Consider the following 16,377-nt stretch of genomic DNA (forward strand, 5'->3'; position numbering starts at 1 on the left):
CCTTGAAATTCTGAAAACTGCCCCAAAAGTTTAAAAGGAAAATATAGATTAGAAAAAAGTTAGAATATAATGAGTATCTTATGTAGAGCCTGGACTCACATCTATTCTTTACAGAAAACTCCTTAAGCATGTGAGTTTCAACTGAAAACATTTAGACCTGCTATTAAAAAACCCAGACTATTCCCATATTATATTAAGCCTCATCTCTCCTTCCCTGAGTGAAAGAGAAGTCTTAATGGGTCAAGAAAAACGAATCTTGTGATAGCATAGGAAACAAAGCTGTTACAGGATCTGGTAGTCCTGCTAGAAATACTTCAAAATGTACATGTTTGGAAATAAACTTCATGCAACAAATTAGCCATTCAGAGCAAATTCTACTGTATTTTTTTGAGTATAACACACTCCGAAAAATAAGATGCACCTAGCTTTTGGGGAGGAAAAAAAGAAAAAAAATCTGCCTCTGTCTCCCAGCAATTTGCCTCCCTGCAGCAAACAGCCCATTTCAGTTTCAGCACAGACTGATTAGTACAAGCAGTTGATTGTCGGTTGGATCGGCCTCACGACCACCAGCTGTTTCAGGCTGCAGGGATTGCCATAGCCTATTGCCACCTCCGTGCACCCCATTTTCGGGCTCTGCATCCCATTTTCAGCCTCTGCACACACCATTTCCCCGTGGGGATCGGAATGGGCGCAAAATGGGGAGCGTGGCGGCCGAAAAAAAGGACACACAGAGGCCAAAAATGGGATGCGGAAGCCGAAAATGAAGCGCGCAGAGGCAGCAATAGGCAATGGCAATCCCTGCAGTCTGAAACAGCTGATGGTCGGGAGGACGATCCAACCGACAATCAACTGCCTGTACTAATCAGGCTGTGCTGAAGCTGAAACAGGCTGTTTGCTGTTTGGTTCAAGGAGGCAAATTGCTGGGAGGCAGAGGCCAAAGGGTGGGTGCGGCTACATTCTGTGTATATGACGCACCCAAACTTTCACCCTCTTTTAGGGGTAGGGGAGTGTGTCTTATACTCCGAAAAATATGTTATATGATGCATTTACATTTCAACTTTGGGGGGAAGGGAGAAGTAGGAGGAGAAATTACAGCATTCGGAAATATCAGCCATGATCTAGCTAGAATCAAGTTGCTGTTTTATTCCAGACTGTAAACCATTCATACCATAAATTATTTTGGATGATAAAGGGGTACTTTTAAATAAAAGAGTTTCTTCGTCTTTTGTCAGATTCCGCATGCCCTTGAAATTGAGATTACGCCAAGTCTAAGTCCATCCCAGTTCAGGAAAATCATTTTCCTGAGATCCCCCCCCCACCCCGATGTTTAATCAAAATAATCCTCAATATCAATATTTGGATCCAAAAGGTCTTTGCCATAGCGGGAGAGATCCATCTGATTCAGAATCAGGTTTTCAAAGGTTTCTTCCAAATCCGTTTCTCCTATCAGCACTGCTCCCAGCATTCGCCCATTCTGCATCACCACTTTGATGTATTCCTGTCCTTTGGTGCACCTTAACATCAGTTCATGGTCCAAACCCAGGCCTTGCGCATTATATTTTCCCAGCAGCACCACCTAGACAAAACACCAAGCGATAAAAATCTGATATGTCTGAAATCTTAAAACATCTGTCTGAAATGTTATATAGTTTCATGCTTAAGAGCCATGTTGGCGCAGTGGTTAGAATACAGTCATTGAAGGCTAATTCTGCCGACTGCCAGCAGTTTGATTCTGACCGGCTCAAGGTAGACTCAGCCTTCCATCCTTCCGATGTGAGTCAAATGAGGACTCAGATTGTTGGGGGCAATAGGCTGACTCTGAACTGCTTAGAGAGGGCTGTAAAGCACTGTGAAGCGGTAAGTGCTGCTGCTATTGAGCAGAGGGTTGGACTAGGAGACCTCCAAAAGTCCCTTCCAACTCTGTTATTCTGATATATAACTACTGCAAAAAAAAAAAAAAAAAAAAAAAAAAACACAGAAAACTCTAAGCTCATTACTGATTTCTTTTGGATCGGCTGCACAAAAAAGACTGTCTCCTATCCTTTTCTTAAAAAGTTCCTTAGCAGGGAAAGTGATTTCAAATATCAAAATATTTACATACACTATATTGAGTAGGGGGTTGGACTAGAAGACCTCCAAGGTCCCTTCCTGTTCTGTTCTGTTTTAATCTAGCCTAATCCTAGTCCTAGTCTAATCTAACCAGAAATGCAGGCTGGTTGCCAAGTGACTGAAATGTGGTCATGTGACTGCAAGAATGAGATTGGACAGTGGAAACGGGGTTGTAAGTAGACTATACAGTGGGAGGGGATCAGTGGTGGGTTTCAATTTTTTTTAGAACCTCTTCTGTAGGTGTGGCCTGCTTTGTGGGAGAGGCTTGCCAGCCATGTGACTGGGTGGGAGTGGCTTGCCAGCCATGTGACCGGGTGGGAGTGGCTTGGCAGTCATGTGACTGGGTGGGCGTGGCCAACTTGTAAAATGTGGTGAAACTCACTTAACGTTCTTGCTTAGCAACCAAAACGTTGGCTCAGAAACTCTGGCATTTGAAGCACACAAGTCTTAAAGCTGTTCAAATTACAAGACCCTTGCACCCTTAACACTTTAGAAAAAAAAAAACAGGGGTGTTCAAACTTGACAGCTTTAAGACTTGTGGACTTCAACTCCCAGAATTCCTCCTCTCGCTCTTCATCTTGATGATGTGCAGACGGGCAGAGGGAGGGAACCAGTTCTAAACGGCACTGTAGATTTGTGGAACCTCTTCTATAGAAAAGGTTAGAACTGGCCGGAACCCACCCCTGGAGGGGATAGTAACTTTCAATGATCACTAAGCAACTCAAGAATTACCTGTACGGCTTGCAAATGTATAATAATGGATGCTAATTCAATACACAATGGACCATTAGCTCAACTTGGCATGAAACCAGTAGGGCATCCTTTTCCTTGGCGACTGTTTAAAGGCGATTGGTTACCTTGTAATTGAAAAACTTTGTAGAGTGAGCAAAGAGTTCAAAGCTGAAATCCGTTTCCAGCGGTTCTCCTAAAGAATCAGCCGCCATGCATTTTGCAGCGTACCATCCCATCTGGCGCGCCTGGGTCCACAGCCTCATCTGAAACCCAAGCCCAACAAAACGGTTTCATCATCCACATATGCAAAGCGTTGCTTTGGAATCAAGAGCATGCGATTCTACTGAAGGGTCCCATGGACTAGTTTAGGAACTTCTGCTCAAAGTTTGCAATGAATATTTGCAGCACGATATGGGCTCCTCCCAAACTTATTCCCTCTGTAAGACATACTGTACAGACATCCTTAAGCCCAGAGCAAATCAGCGTTTGTTTTACCTGCTGCCAAACAGGGCTGGGCTCCCATGAGGTTGTGCAGATATCTCCCGCTGCGTAGACATTTGGCAGAGAAGTGTGCATGTATCTGTCGACTTTTAGACCTCCATCTTCACCTAGCGCAAACTTAAAACATTTCAGAGATAAATGAAAATGTCAGTAAAAAAAAGAAAAAAACACAGCAGGTATAACTTCGCTCCTTTTGTATAACAAAGAGCGCACATGCACAATTGTTAGCTCATTCCCAACTTTAACAATCTCAGCAAAGAGATCTCTTATGACTTGAATTGCTCCGAGTGTCTTGGCAGGAAGTCAGGTAGCCCTTGACTTATGTCCATTTGTTTAGTGATGGGTCAAACTTGTAAAGTTGTCACTGGACAAGTTGGGTGGCACAAAAATTTAATAAGTAATAATCCTGAAAACAAGTGACTTACGACTTATCTTCAAATATAATTGATAAATATATTTATTTATGTAAAACTACCGTCAGGGTTCCAAATAGCATCCAAAATTAAATCAGAGTCCAAGGCAAAGTATTGCTCAAAGTTCCAATTTATTAAGAGAGCCATGTTGGCACATCTGGGAAAACCCAAATCTGAAAGCTTCCAGGTTTTCCCCACCTAGTTGAAAGTCCAAGATCTTGCCCCCACGCCCACAAGTCCATCCTCATGGTCCAATCTCCCACTGCCATGCTGGCAGTTCCACCCATCCAGTTCCGGTCAGGTGCAGAGACAAAGGATGACCTTGGCTTTCTAGAAAGGAATTTTGTTTTGGCTACACATTAAGTAACTCCGTCCAATCCCCCCTCCCATTTTCCCATAACAGAAAAGGCATAGTAGAATAAGAGAAAGTGTGGCAGGGCAAAGATCCAAGAATAATATGGCTGCAGGCCTGAGAAGTGTTGAACCATCCCTGCATCTGTGTGATGGGCTTTTGGGTACGAGGGGCACATGGCATGGATTTTATAACTTGTTAACTAACCTAGTTACTTTGTATTTTAATTTGACTTATTTTCACTCTTTTAAAATGATGTTCAGGCTCATTACAGGCTGGAATGTAGGAACAGCTTTTAACGTTCCTAAACTGAAAAGATAAATACGCTGGAGACTAAATAAGGAAAAGTGTATTCGTACAAATTGGAGTCTGGTTTATCTCTTTCGTGAACTCTAAGCATCCCTTGCCCCTTCTGATGTCAGACCTCTTTTTAATGGACACGTGTGATATTATGGAATGCAAATAGATAACATGTTTGACTACATGGAATCGAATTCCTATTGAAAGGGGAGGTTATTTTTATCCTCTCCAATGAACCTTCTCTTGCATTTTCTTTGTTGTGTTAACTATGAAAAGGAATGTCAGATGGGTCTTGAGATTCTCCCTTTTCGTAGGGAGATCCCACTTTATCGGGGCATCCTAATAAAGTGCTTTGAAATGATCTCCCAACTCGATTGCTTGTTGGGAAAGTAAATTGAGGCAGAACCTGGGACCAGATTTGGCTGGCAGGTGCTTGGCAACCAGCTCACATTCATAATGGCTGCAGGGTCCTGTAGTCGTGTAAGAGCCGAGGTGGCGCAGTGGTTAGGGTGCAGTACTGCAGCCACTTCAGCTGACTGTTATCTGCAGTTCAGCGGTTCTAATCTCACCGGCTCAAGGTTGACTCAGCCTTCCATCCTTCCGAGGTGGGTGAAATGAGGACCCAGACTGGGGGGGGGCAATATGCTGATTCTGTAAACCGCTTAGAGAGGGCTGAAAGCCCTATGAAGCGGTATATAAGTCTAACTGCTATTGCTATTGCTATTGATTGTGGTTTGCGACCTTCCCAGCTTGCTTCCGACGAGCAGAATTAATGAGGAAAGCCAGATTCGCTTAGCGATTGTGTGATTCACTTAACAAACGGGTTGCAAAATGCCAATTCCACACTAACAAAAAAATTATGTAAATATTATTTTAAATGGAAATTCGGGGTGGGGAGGTGGGGAGGGATGACACCCAAAAGACCTGGTGGCTTGGGTATCAAAACAATCAAGCCTGTTTTTGGAAGACAAGCTTGTAGTTATTTTCAGATATGAATCCTTACATTATTACCATCAAGGAATGGCTGAACATTTGGCGTCACTCCAGTTGCGCTAACAATGAAGTCACAGCCATAAATCTTCCCATTGGTGAGTTCCACATAGACAGGCCAAAGCTCTGCAAGCATGAAATATTTAGGCATTAGATTACTGTTCTGACCCCCACTCTGTACGGTGAGTCACACCGACACAAGATTACTGCTAGACAGTTTATTCACAGTAAATTAACACACCGACAAGACTTTGGCAGCAACCCAGACTTCCACAGATAAGAAATACACACAAGAGCTTCTCCAGCTTTAGTATAATAGTTGTGTCCTGCAAAAAGCCTCCTCCCAAAGTCTCTTCTTATATACTCTCTTGAGAGGAGCCTAATCACAACCACCTGGCCCCAATTATCTTCTATATCTCCGTAGTTGCTGTTGGCGCTTATCTGCCCGTCTTTGCCTGGCATCAGGGACCAACTCCCTTAGCTCCTCCCCACTGCTCCAGGGCCTGATGTCAGGGACAAACTCCCTTTGGCTTTCACCGCTGCTCCATGCCTCAGGTGCTTCCTGGTGGCCAACCAGCCTCTCTGGTCCCTGCTCGGAGTCTGAACCCTGTCCAGGGTCCTCCACATCTTCCAGAGCCGACTCATAGGGTCCCTCGCTATTGGAGTCTGTTTGCAGCTCCAACAGCTCCTGCTGGGCCAAAACCGATTACCTAGTATTATATAGGTGACTAGCTGATAACCCAGCACTGCCCAGGTATTTATTTATTCCAACCCTCCTTCCATGAACGTCACCGCAATTTCTAATGTTGGATTTTCCCCCCGTACCAGAGGGAGCCCTTTTGTGGAGTATTGTGAAGCTGCTCTCATAGCAACTCCACAGTGCTGTACAGTAGAAGTCATTTTAAGGTAGTACGGTAGAAGCCATTTTAAAGCACAACAGACTGTATCTTAGCAGAACACCCCCACCCTCCCCAGAGATGTTAGGGCTGTCTTACCCGCTCAGTATTTGTTTCCAGAGGGTAAGCCATCTGTGTACCAAGTTTGGTTGAAGTCAGGGAAAAGGAAAAATGTATCCCTTCATTATGCCAAGGCTTGGCAATTTCAAGACTTGTGGATTTCAATTCCCAGAGTTCCCCAGCAGGCATGGCTGGCTGAGGAATTCTGGGAGTTGAAGTCCACAAGTCTGAAAGTTGCCAAGTTCAAAGACCGTTGGCATAGATGATCATTTGAAGCGGTTATGCTTAAAAATTCTGGGCCTCCGTAGGAAGCTAAAACATCTAAGAACATAATCATCATTCAGAAGTTCCAGGATGTGAGGTAAGAGTGAAAATCAGGAAGTTGCTGTAACGGTGTGTGGGAATGACCTTTAGAGTGGGTAGAGGTGGAAGAGACTATTCTCTAAGATGCCTGGAGAATAATCAGATAAGGTGGGGGAGCCCAGAGCTGCATAATGGGCAGAGAAAGAAGCTTGAAAAGAGAGAAAGAGAAAGAAAAAGAAGAAAGAAAAGGATCCTTCCTAACTTATCAGGCTGTTAAAAGAGATGGTGGGCGATTTGTACTTTTAGATGTGCAAGATTAAGTTAACATAGCCTTATAATAAAGTAGAATTAGCTCATCCGTTAAAAGAGCCCCGTGACTTGCATGGTTAGGAAGCTGGGTTGGGAGGTTAGTGTTTGAGACCCAAGTGTTGCCTTGGGGCTGGGTGAGCTCTTGTCCTATGGTCCAGCTCCTGCCAGGGACATAAAACTGGGCATCCCTAGTTGGGCATCCTTCAGGCAATTGTGATGTCACTGGCTAATCCTTTCAACCGAGAAGCAACCCCTTAGTGCTTCTGACATGAGTGCAACCCCCCCCCCCCAAATTAAATAAATGCCCATCTGGTTAGGTTTCCTGTCTGATCTATCTGGGAAGGCTGACAGATGGCAACAGAGCCTTGCATTGCAAGCCCCCACCTTTTTAGAAAGTGCAGTAAAGCGGGCAGAGCTGGCGTCCTGTTGCTCCCTCTGTTATCTTGCCGATTTCAACATTCATGCTTAAGCATTCCTGCTCCCAACCGCTAATTGTTGTGGCTTGCCAGCAGCCAGCAGAGCTGGCAGCAGATTCGGACAGTGAGGAGGGGGTTGGGGAGGAACATGGGCCAGTCCTGGAGTCTGGGGAAGGCTCTGATGAGGGCTCTGTGTCGGAGGCAGAGAGGGGGCCAGAGCTGTATGCCAGGTATCAGTTGCCTTCAGAGTTAGATATCAGTGAGGCAGACAAACAGCTGGAGCCTGTTCCCATTGTGCACATGTGCAGAGTGGCCACATGAAGGGAACAGCTAAAGAACAGGGGTCAACTTGGGAGTAAGGCCACAGGTGGATGGTGAATGGCCCCTCCCAGAGGAAATAAAAGAGGAGCAAAAGGGGAGGGGAGTTTGCAAGAGACAATTACTTCACTTAATTAATTTGTGACTCCCCAAGACTCCTTGCCAAGTTTTTGCAGATGTCAGCCTGGCAGCTCTCCAAGCCAGATAAGGTCTGTGACTGTAAATCCTCCCTTGAAAGACTTTGCTGGATGTGAATGAGCAGAATTCACAGGAAATTAATAAAAGGGATTTTTGTCGGGATAAGGAGTTTACTTCATGCTCTTGGGAAGCCTCGGTCAGAACAACAGTGCCACATTACAATCTGTATATTTTGGGACAATATACTTCCTAGACTGGCCTGAGCCTGGCCCTGTCAAAGATGCCCATCCCTATTTGACAGAAAGCTTTATCAATTTCAATGGCTGCCAGTTCAGAAACTCCATTCACAAACCGAAAGATAATTTCCCCTTGTGAATCAGAGAAACAACTCCCAAGTTTTAAAGATAATTTACCTTCATCTGCTTCTTCACTCCTTTGTCCTTTTAGAGTTTGGGGAAAAGCCAGGGATAATTTCTGTGATCGCTTGAATTCTTCTTGGAGATAGATCCTCTTTATTTGGCACAGATTCTCAATATGAACTTGGTGGTAAAGCTGGAAACCATCAACAATTGCATTCATTCATTCGTACTTGGAAATTACTGATTCTTACAACTGGAGGAGATCATCCAATTAAATACCCAAGGGGAAAATGTGGACATATTTTTGGGACCAATGGAGTAATTTGTAATTGTGAATCAAGGATCCAGTTTGGAACTGCCACTGTCAAGATCCTTCGGTGAAACAACTGAGTTTGTTTGTTATCTCTTTCCACCGGGATAATTATATTATTTGAAACCAGGAAGAGGGGGAACTGAATCAAGCAGTTTAAGAACCACAATAAATATAGGATATGAGGATTTAATGTTAATGGAGGATTTTATAAATAAGTAAATGAAATGCCAGTATGTGGTTATGTATTAAATCTTGGTATATTTTATGATGAAGGACGTTTAAATAATCATAGTCAAATAAAAGTGGAGGCATGATGATGGTAATATAATAAATATCTGTTAAGATATTAGAGTTATATGAATTATATTTGATGACGGTGGAAGAGATGCACAAAAGCCTTTTGTACAACTGATACACTTTCTACAGTATGTAAAGAAGGAGGATTTGTATGTTTGTTTTGAAAATAAATATATATATATATTTAAAAAAGAACCACAATAAAGTGCTAACAATACAGGCTTTAAGCTTTGTGCCTTGCCATGCATCAGTAAATCAAATGATGCTAATCAGCTAATGACGGTAGGAGTCCTATCTACCATTGTTATTAGCATGGAATGGAAAGTTTGATTATGGAAGCAGGGGCTGAATAGCCACCCTTGACCAATGACCAGGCCATAGAAGTGAGTAATGTGTAGCTCAGGGTTGAATCGTGGAGTCCTTGATGCTCTCTGAGCATGGTTGCTTTCTTGAAGGAGTTTCATTACCTCACTAGATAACATCTTCAGTGCTACTATACTCCCTCCCACCAAAAGGGAAATGACAAAGTTTTTTTTTTTAATAAAAAAGTTCCATGAACATCCAAAAGAAACATACCTCCTTTGTTCCCTTTAGATGCAAGCCCTCATGCCAATCAGGGCCCAATGCGCTTCCTATTTTCCCAGGATGCTCTGAAGTTTGTTCTTCTCTTCCTATAGGGGGGAAAAGCCAAATATTTGAGAGGGGGGGAGGGAGAGAGGGAGAGGAAAGGAGGGAAAGAGAGGGAAGGAGAGAGAGGGGGAGGGAGAGGGAGAGGAGGGAGAGAGAGAAGGAGGGGGAGGGGAGGGGAAAGAGGGCGGGAGGGAGAGGGAAGGGAGGGAGAAGGGAGAGAGAAAGGGAGAGAGAAGGGGAAGAGAGGGAGGGAGAGAGGGAGGGAGGGAGGGAGAGCGGGAGAGGGGAGAGAAGAGGGGAGGGAGGGAGAGAGGGAGAGGAAAGAGAGGGAAGGAGAGAGAGGGGGAGGGAGAGGGGGGAGGGAGAGAGAGGAGGGAGAGGGAGAGAGAGAAGGAGGGGGAGGGGAGGGGAAAGCGGGCAGGAGGGAGAGGGAAGGGAGGGAGAAGGGAGAGAGAAAGGGAGAGAAGGGGAAGAGAGGGAGGGAGAGAGGGAAGGAGAGAGGGAGGGAGAGCGGGAGAGGGGAGAGAAGAGGGGAGGGAGGGAGAGAGGGGAGGGGAGAGAGAAAGGGAGAGAGAAGGGGGAAGAGAGAGGGAGAAAAGAATAAATCATAGAACAGAACCATATTTTGTTTTTTTCTGAATATTTCTAACCATGCTTACAAATTTACAAACTTACAAATCAGTTTGCACAACTCAAAAACAGTGTGAACAGTTCATACAGGTAGTCCTTGACTTGCAACAATTCATTTAGTAACCACCCAACGTTAACAAGAACACTACAAAAAGTGAGCGATGACCGTTTTTCACACTTACGGCCATTGCAGCATCCCCATTTTGATCAGGTGATCAAAATTCAGATCTTTTGTCAACCGGTTCATATTTATGACGGTGGCAGTGTCCCGGTGTGTGTGTTTGTGTGTGTGTGTGTGTGTGTGTGTGTGTTGAAGACCTTTTGCAACCTTCCAACAAAAGCAAAGTCAATGAGGCAGGCCAGATTCACTTAACAACCGTGTTACTAACTTTACAACTGCAACGATTCGTTTAACAACTGTGGCAGGATAGGTTGTCAAGCAGGGCAACCTCTCTTAACAACGGTCTCGTTTAGCAACAGATTTTGGGCTCAATTGTGATCGTAAGTCAAGGACACCCCCCTCCCCCCCCCCCCCCCCCGTATTGGGTAGATGGAATGATTTTTAGACAATGACAGACGAAAGAGTTGAGGTTCTCTACCTGCGGCGGTATATTTTGTTCTTTTACAAGCTGCTGGAGGCTCTGGAGTTTCAGCCGTGAGCTTTGGGATCAAAAACTGAGCCGCTCCTGCATCAAAAAAAGTATTCCCAATTGCTTGGTCTTTGACGGCCCAAATAACTTCACAACCTTCAATTTTGTACCTGTAGATCGATAGACAGACACATTTTTTAAAAAAAAATACTATTTTTTTAAAAAAATGTTTATTCATTTCGTATTAAAATATTGGACAGCGAGACCATCCTGGCATTCTTTCCGCCATACATACTAACATAAAGAACAGATAATATACAAATGACATTGTCTTCTTAGATTACATTATTATATATAATTAATGCATTAATAAAGGGAGACTACTATAGATCTTTTTCAAGCTATTTAGCTCTCATCAGCTAGCCATATCTTTACTGGGATTCGAACCTGGACTGTTTTTACATGTTAGGCAGTTGTATTAGCCTCTAAGCCACAAGCTCTCCTCCCTTATCAGCTGAGCCAAGGAAATGATTCAGTGTTAAGTCAATGTTAACATTGGGAAGCAGTATGCTTCTTCCCATATTTGGGCATAACAGGTGCTTTGACATAACGCTATGTATGTATGTATGTATGTATGTATGTATGTATGTATGTACATACGCACGCATACATATACACACACAAACGCATACAAACATATTCTACTCCATATACTCATTTATATTTGCATATATTACATCACATTCTGAGTTCACAAATCCTAATTATTTCTTGTTCCAACTTCCGCCTCTCATTTCCAACCATTGCAAAAATCTATTGAATGTATCATGATATTCTGATTCTCCTTTGTTTTTTAATTCTAGCATCAATTTATTCATTTCTGCACATACAAATATGTATGTAAATAAAAAAAATACTATTTATGACATTTTCATATTAGGACGATGAGGTCATCCGTTAACAGAGTTCAAAATATGTTCAAAACATGTGGATGCTGCATAATAGCAAAAGGCTTAATGTCTGCAGCCAAGGAGAAATTATTGCCTATTCTACCATCCAAACCTACTTACACCAATTCCAGGGCAATGCCACCGTTTCCTACAATGGTTATTCTCTTAGCTTTTGCTAGGTGTTTCTGGAATTCCTACAAATGACAAAGAAAGAGACACTATTAGCACAGTAAAAAATAAACAAATCTGCTAAATCACCTCTAAAGCAAAGCAAAAATCTACAAGTACCAATGCCAAGAGTAAAGATGGCTAGAATTCAGTTTATAATACCATAGTACTACTACTACTACTACTACTACTACTACTACTACTACTACTACTACTAATAATAATAATAATAATAATAATAATAATAATTTTAATGTATTCATGCATTCTGGAAAAAAGTAATTAACAGTAATTTTTGTTTCCCTAATAGCAATAGCACTTAAACGTATATATCCCTTTACAGTGCCTTCTAAGCGGTTTACAGAGTCAGCCTATGGCCCCCAACAATTTGAGTCCTCATTTTACCCATCTTGGAAGGATGGAAGGCTAAGTCAACCTTGAATTAATAAGAATTCAATATTTCTCCATAGCAGGCTGAAAGCAGCTTTCATGCTCCAGTACCATTTTTATAATAAAGTAGCTAAAATGGTACCTTTGAAATGTCCTGTCCCCTGTATTTCACAGTTACTTTTAGCTACCAAGTCAGCGCTGTCCCAAATGCTAAAAGACCATCAAAAACATGCAAGCAAGGGATTTTTTTTTTTTTACCACTGCACTATCTGTATCTCGAATCCCCAGGACGTAAGGATTTCCTTCAGTAATCAGTTTCGGTTTTGCTCCAGCGCACAAGCAGAGTTTCTCAAAGGTATACTCCTCACCAGCTTCTGTGATGATCCTCTGCAATCATATTAAAAATGAAAAAAACCAAAAGAAAGAATTAAATCAAATTCTTTGATTTGACATCAGGAACCAATGAAGGCAAAGGTTGGTAGCTTGGGCTATCACGAAGCATTCAAGGACAGTGCATTAAGCATTTGTATTTCCAAAGCAATGCTGTGTGTTATTAGGCCTTCGTTCGGTATCCTTACAAACTACTTTCTACGCTGAAGCATCTTGAAGTAAATGACAATAAATGCAGGAATATCTCAATTTTGCCCAGTCTTCCAAAATTGAAAATCCAGTGTTTTATACGGGTTACCAGGGGTCACTTCCTTCCATCCCATGAAAAAGAAAATGAAGCAACTGACAAAAAGAATCAAAGATTAGAATGAAATGTCATTTTCCAGCTTTTAAGGAATATTCTCTCTCTCTCTCTCTCTCTCTCTCTCTCTCTCTCTCTCTCATCTATCTTATCTATCTATATATCTATCTATCTATCATCTATCTATCTATCTATCATCTATCTTTCTTTCTTTCTTTCTTTCTATCTATCTATCTATCTATCTATCTATCTCTCTATCATCTATCTATCTATTTATTTTCGTAGATTTTCACGGGTACAGGTATGCAGGTCTTGGCATATTCAGGTCTTTTCCCATGTAAGATTGAGAGTATCTTGGCAACGTTTCGACGAGGTCTCACTCTCCATCTTCAGGCTGGTGCCTTCGGCTTCGTGCTTGTGCGAGCAAAGCGTGATTGGAGCTTCTGTCTTTCTATAAATACTGGTTTGTGTGTGTGTGGAGTGCTGGTTTTGTTGTTGTAAGGGTATGTTTGATTCCTTAGAAAGAAAACAACATTCAATATTCTCAATGAAAATCAAAAGATGAAGATTTTTCTTACATGGTCTTTGCTTTTCAGCTGCTTCACTGCAGACGGTATAACTTTAATATTGGGGTAGCGTTTTTCTAAGACGCTGTCTGCTTGTTCCTCAACATCAAATTCTTCCAAAGTTCGGGAAACCTGTTGAAGAAGTAAAATCAGGAACTCAGAATAACAGAGTTGGAAGTGACCTTGTAGGTCATCTAGTCCAACCCCCCCACCCCACCCAAGCAGGAGACCTTGCCTACACCATTTCTGACAGAGGGCAGTCCAATCTCTTCTTGAAAGCCTCCAGTGATGAGGCTCCCACAACTTCTGAAGGCAACTTCTGTTCCATTGATGGTTCAGTGGGGGTTCTTAATTTAGAACTTTGTTTGTGCATTTGAATCAGTTTTGACTCATGGCCATGACCTGGTCAGGTCTTGCTAATTTTCTTACCTCCTTATCAGGGCTTCCCCAAAAAGCACGAAGCAGATTCCTGGTCCTGACAAAACTCCCTTTTATTAAACAAATATGAATTCCTCTCTTTCAAACTCAACAAAGTTCAATTTATGACCACAGACCTTTATCTAGTTTGGAAAGCTGCCCTGTAAATATTTTCCAAACGCAGTGCTGTGCAAGGAAAGACTTGGCAGAGAGTCTCTGAGATTCACGGACAGATCTTCCCACTCCTGAAATGAATGAATGAACGAACAAATTGTTTCCTGCAAAAGCCCACTCCCCTTTTGCTCCTCTTTTATTTCCTTTGGGAGGGGCCATTCACCGTCCACCTGTGGCTTTACTCCCAAGTCGACCCTGATTTCTTAGCTGTTCTTTTCTTCTGACAGCTCGGTGCATGTGCACACTGGGAACAGGCTCCAGCTGTTCCTCTGCCTCACTGTTGTCTAGCTCCGCAGGCAGCTGAGAACTGCCAGACTCTGCTGATGCAAAGCCCTCATCAGAGCCTTCCCCAGCCTCCAGGACTGGCCCATGTTCCTCCCCAATCTCTTCACTGTCCGAATCTGCAGACAGCTCCGTTGGTCATTGGTGGGCCACAACAGAGAGAAGGTGACTGCTCTAAGATCACCTGGATGTATTTCTATATAAAAACTCACAGTTTCCCCATATCTAACCTGGTGTCTGAGCCAAGGTGGCGCAGTGGTTAAATGCAGCACTGCAGGCTACTTCAGCTGACTGCAGTTCTGCAGTTCGGCTGTTCAAATCTCACCGGCTCAGGGTTGACTCAGCCTTCCATCCTTCCGAGGTGGGTAAAATGAGGACCTGGATTGTTGTTGGGGGCAATATGCTGACTCTGTAAACCGCTTAGAGAGGCCTGAAAGCCCTATGAAGCGGTATATAAGTCTAACTGCTATTGCTATTGCTATCACTGCAACCCAACTGCTTCCATTTAAGATATACTGATATACTCTAGAAAAATCTCTAAAGAGGCATAGTATTTACTAATTCATGCTCGATGCTGCTGGTTAAATAAGGCATTTGGTGCCACAATCAACTTTTTTTTTCTTTAGCCCCCCCAAAATGGAGATCAAATCCATCTTACCTGTTTGAAGTTCACCACTGCTTTTATAACAGGAGTAGCAGTAATTAAAAAAATATCTTCAGAGGGAAACTCTGTAGCCAGCTGGTTAAAAAAAAGGAAGATATTGAGGTTATTGTTCTAGAACCTTTTATGTTGAACAGCATGTCTGTCCATGATTAAACCAGAAAGGTGCCTATTCCTGTCTGAATATTGGCATTTAACTGTACATTTGTCTAAAATCATCATGGTGCTAGGCACAAGTAACCAGGAACAGGAGTTTAGTTCAAAGCACTTCATGAAGAGCCGAGGTGGCGCAGTGGTTAGGGTGCAGTACTGCAGGCCACTTCAGCTGACCGTTATCTGCAGTTCAGCGGTTCTAATCTCACCGGCTCAAGGTTGACTCAGCCTTCCATCCTTCCGAGGTGGGTGAAATGAGGACCCAGACTGTGGGGGCGATATGCTGACTCTGTAAACTGCTTAGAGAGGGCTGAAAGCCCTATGAAGCGGTATATAAGTCTAACTGCTATTGCTATTGCTGAGTTTATTACCTGTTACCTATATGGTATGCGGTAACTCAGTGGCTAAGATGCTGACCTTGTCGATCAGAAAGGTCGGCAGTTTGAATCCCTAGCGCCACGTAACGGAGAGAGCTCCCGTTACTTGTCCCAGCTTCTGTCAACGTGGCAGTTTGAAACCATGTAAAAATGCAAGTAGAAAAATAGGGACCACCTTTGGTGGGAAGGTAACAGCTTTCCGTGCGCCTTCGGCATTCAGCCATGCTGGCCACATGACCACGGCACATATGTGCGAGGGGAATCTTTACCTTTACCTAAGAGTCAAAGGAATTCAAGAAAGGCTGGGCATCTCTTACACAGGAAGAATTATCACCCTTGACATGAACACGACAATATCTTTGGCATGGAGTTAATATAAGACGATATTGTATGTTCAGTCCGCAGAAATCAATATGACCACTAGGTGGGAGCAGAGAGACACAGAAAACTTCATCCACCTAGTGCAGGGTTTTTCAAACTTTGCAAATTCAAGAGTTATAGAGGTCAACTTCTAGAATTTCCCAGCATGCATGTTAGCAGGGGTATTCTGGGAATTGAAGTCCACACATCTTAAAGTTGCCTAGTTAACGTTGAGAGAGAGAAAATGGCATTTCATTCTAATCTTTCTGATTCTTTTTGTCAGTTCATTCTCTTTTTCATGGGATGGAAGGAAGTGACCCCTGCTAACCAGTATAAAACCCTGGATTTTCAATTTCGGAAAACTGGGCAAAATTTTTTGCCCTGTTCTTAGGAGATAAATTTCTAAACAGATTGTAACTTTTTCAAGCAAATCTTTTATTAGGACCAACCAAGTCACTAGGACCATTCTCCATATATTTATGCATTTATTTACAAATTTATAATTTTCTATGATAATCAAAATCCATAAATA

General features: G+C 42.8%; 1 protein-coding gene across 1 annotated transcript in view; it reads right to left on the reverse strand.

The window, feature by feature from the left end:
- Window positions 1–1,311: 1,311 nt before the first annotated feature.
- PYROXD1 (pyridine nucleotide-disulphide oxidoreductase domain 1) overlaps window positions 1,312–16,377 on the reverse strand; it is a 16,082-nt gene continuing 1,016 nt past the window's right edge. Inside the window, exons 2-12 of the mRNA XM_087722786.1 lie at window positions 14,953–15,033; window positions 13,434–13,553; window positions 12,423–12,551; window positions 11,727–11,800; window positions 10,666–10,826; window positions 9,383–9,477; window positions 8,251–8,389; window positions 5,411–5,523; window positions 3,337–3,459; window positions 2,967–3,104; window positions 1,312–1,576 (exon numbers count right to left, since the gene is read on the reverse strand). Of these exons, the coding sequence (XP_087578912.1) occupies window positions 1,328–1,576; window positions 2,967–3,104; window positions 3,337–3,459; window positions 5,411–5,523; window positions 8,251–8,389; window positions 9,383–9,477; window positions 10,666–10,826; window positions 11,727–11,800; window positions 12,423–12,551; window positions 13,434–13,553; window positions 14,953–15,033 (1,422 nt within the window). The 3' untranslated portion in view covers window positions 1,312–1,327. The remainder of the gene's footprint in view (window positions 1,577–2,966; window positions 3,105–3,336; window positions 3,460–5,410; window positions 5,524–8,250; window positions 8,390–9,382; window positions 9,478–10,665; window positions 10,827–11,726; window positions 11,801–12,422; window positions 12,552–13,433; window positions 13,554–14,952; window positions 15,034–16,377) is intronic.

The sequence above is a fragment of the Thamnophis sirtalis genome, unplaced genomic scaffold (assembly GCF_051295495.1).
Source record: "Thamnophis sirtalis isolate CommonGarterSnake01/CBP01778 unplaced genomic scaffold, rThaSir2_p1.2 scaffold_9, whole genome shotgun sequence".
Lineage (NCBI taxonomy): Eukaryota > Metazoa > Chordata > Lepidosauria > Squamata > Natricidae > Thamnophis > Thamnophis sirtalis.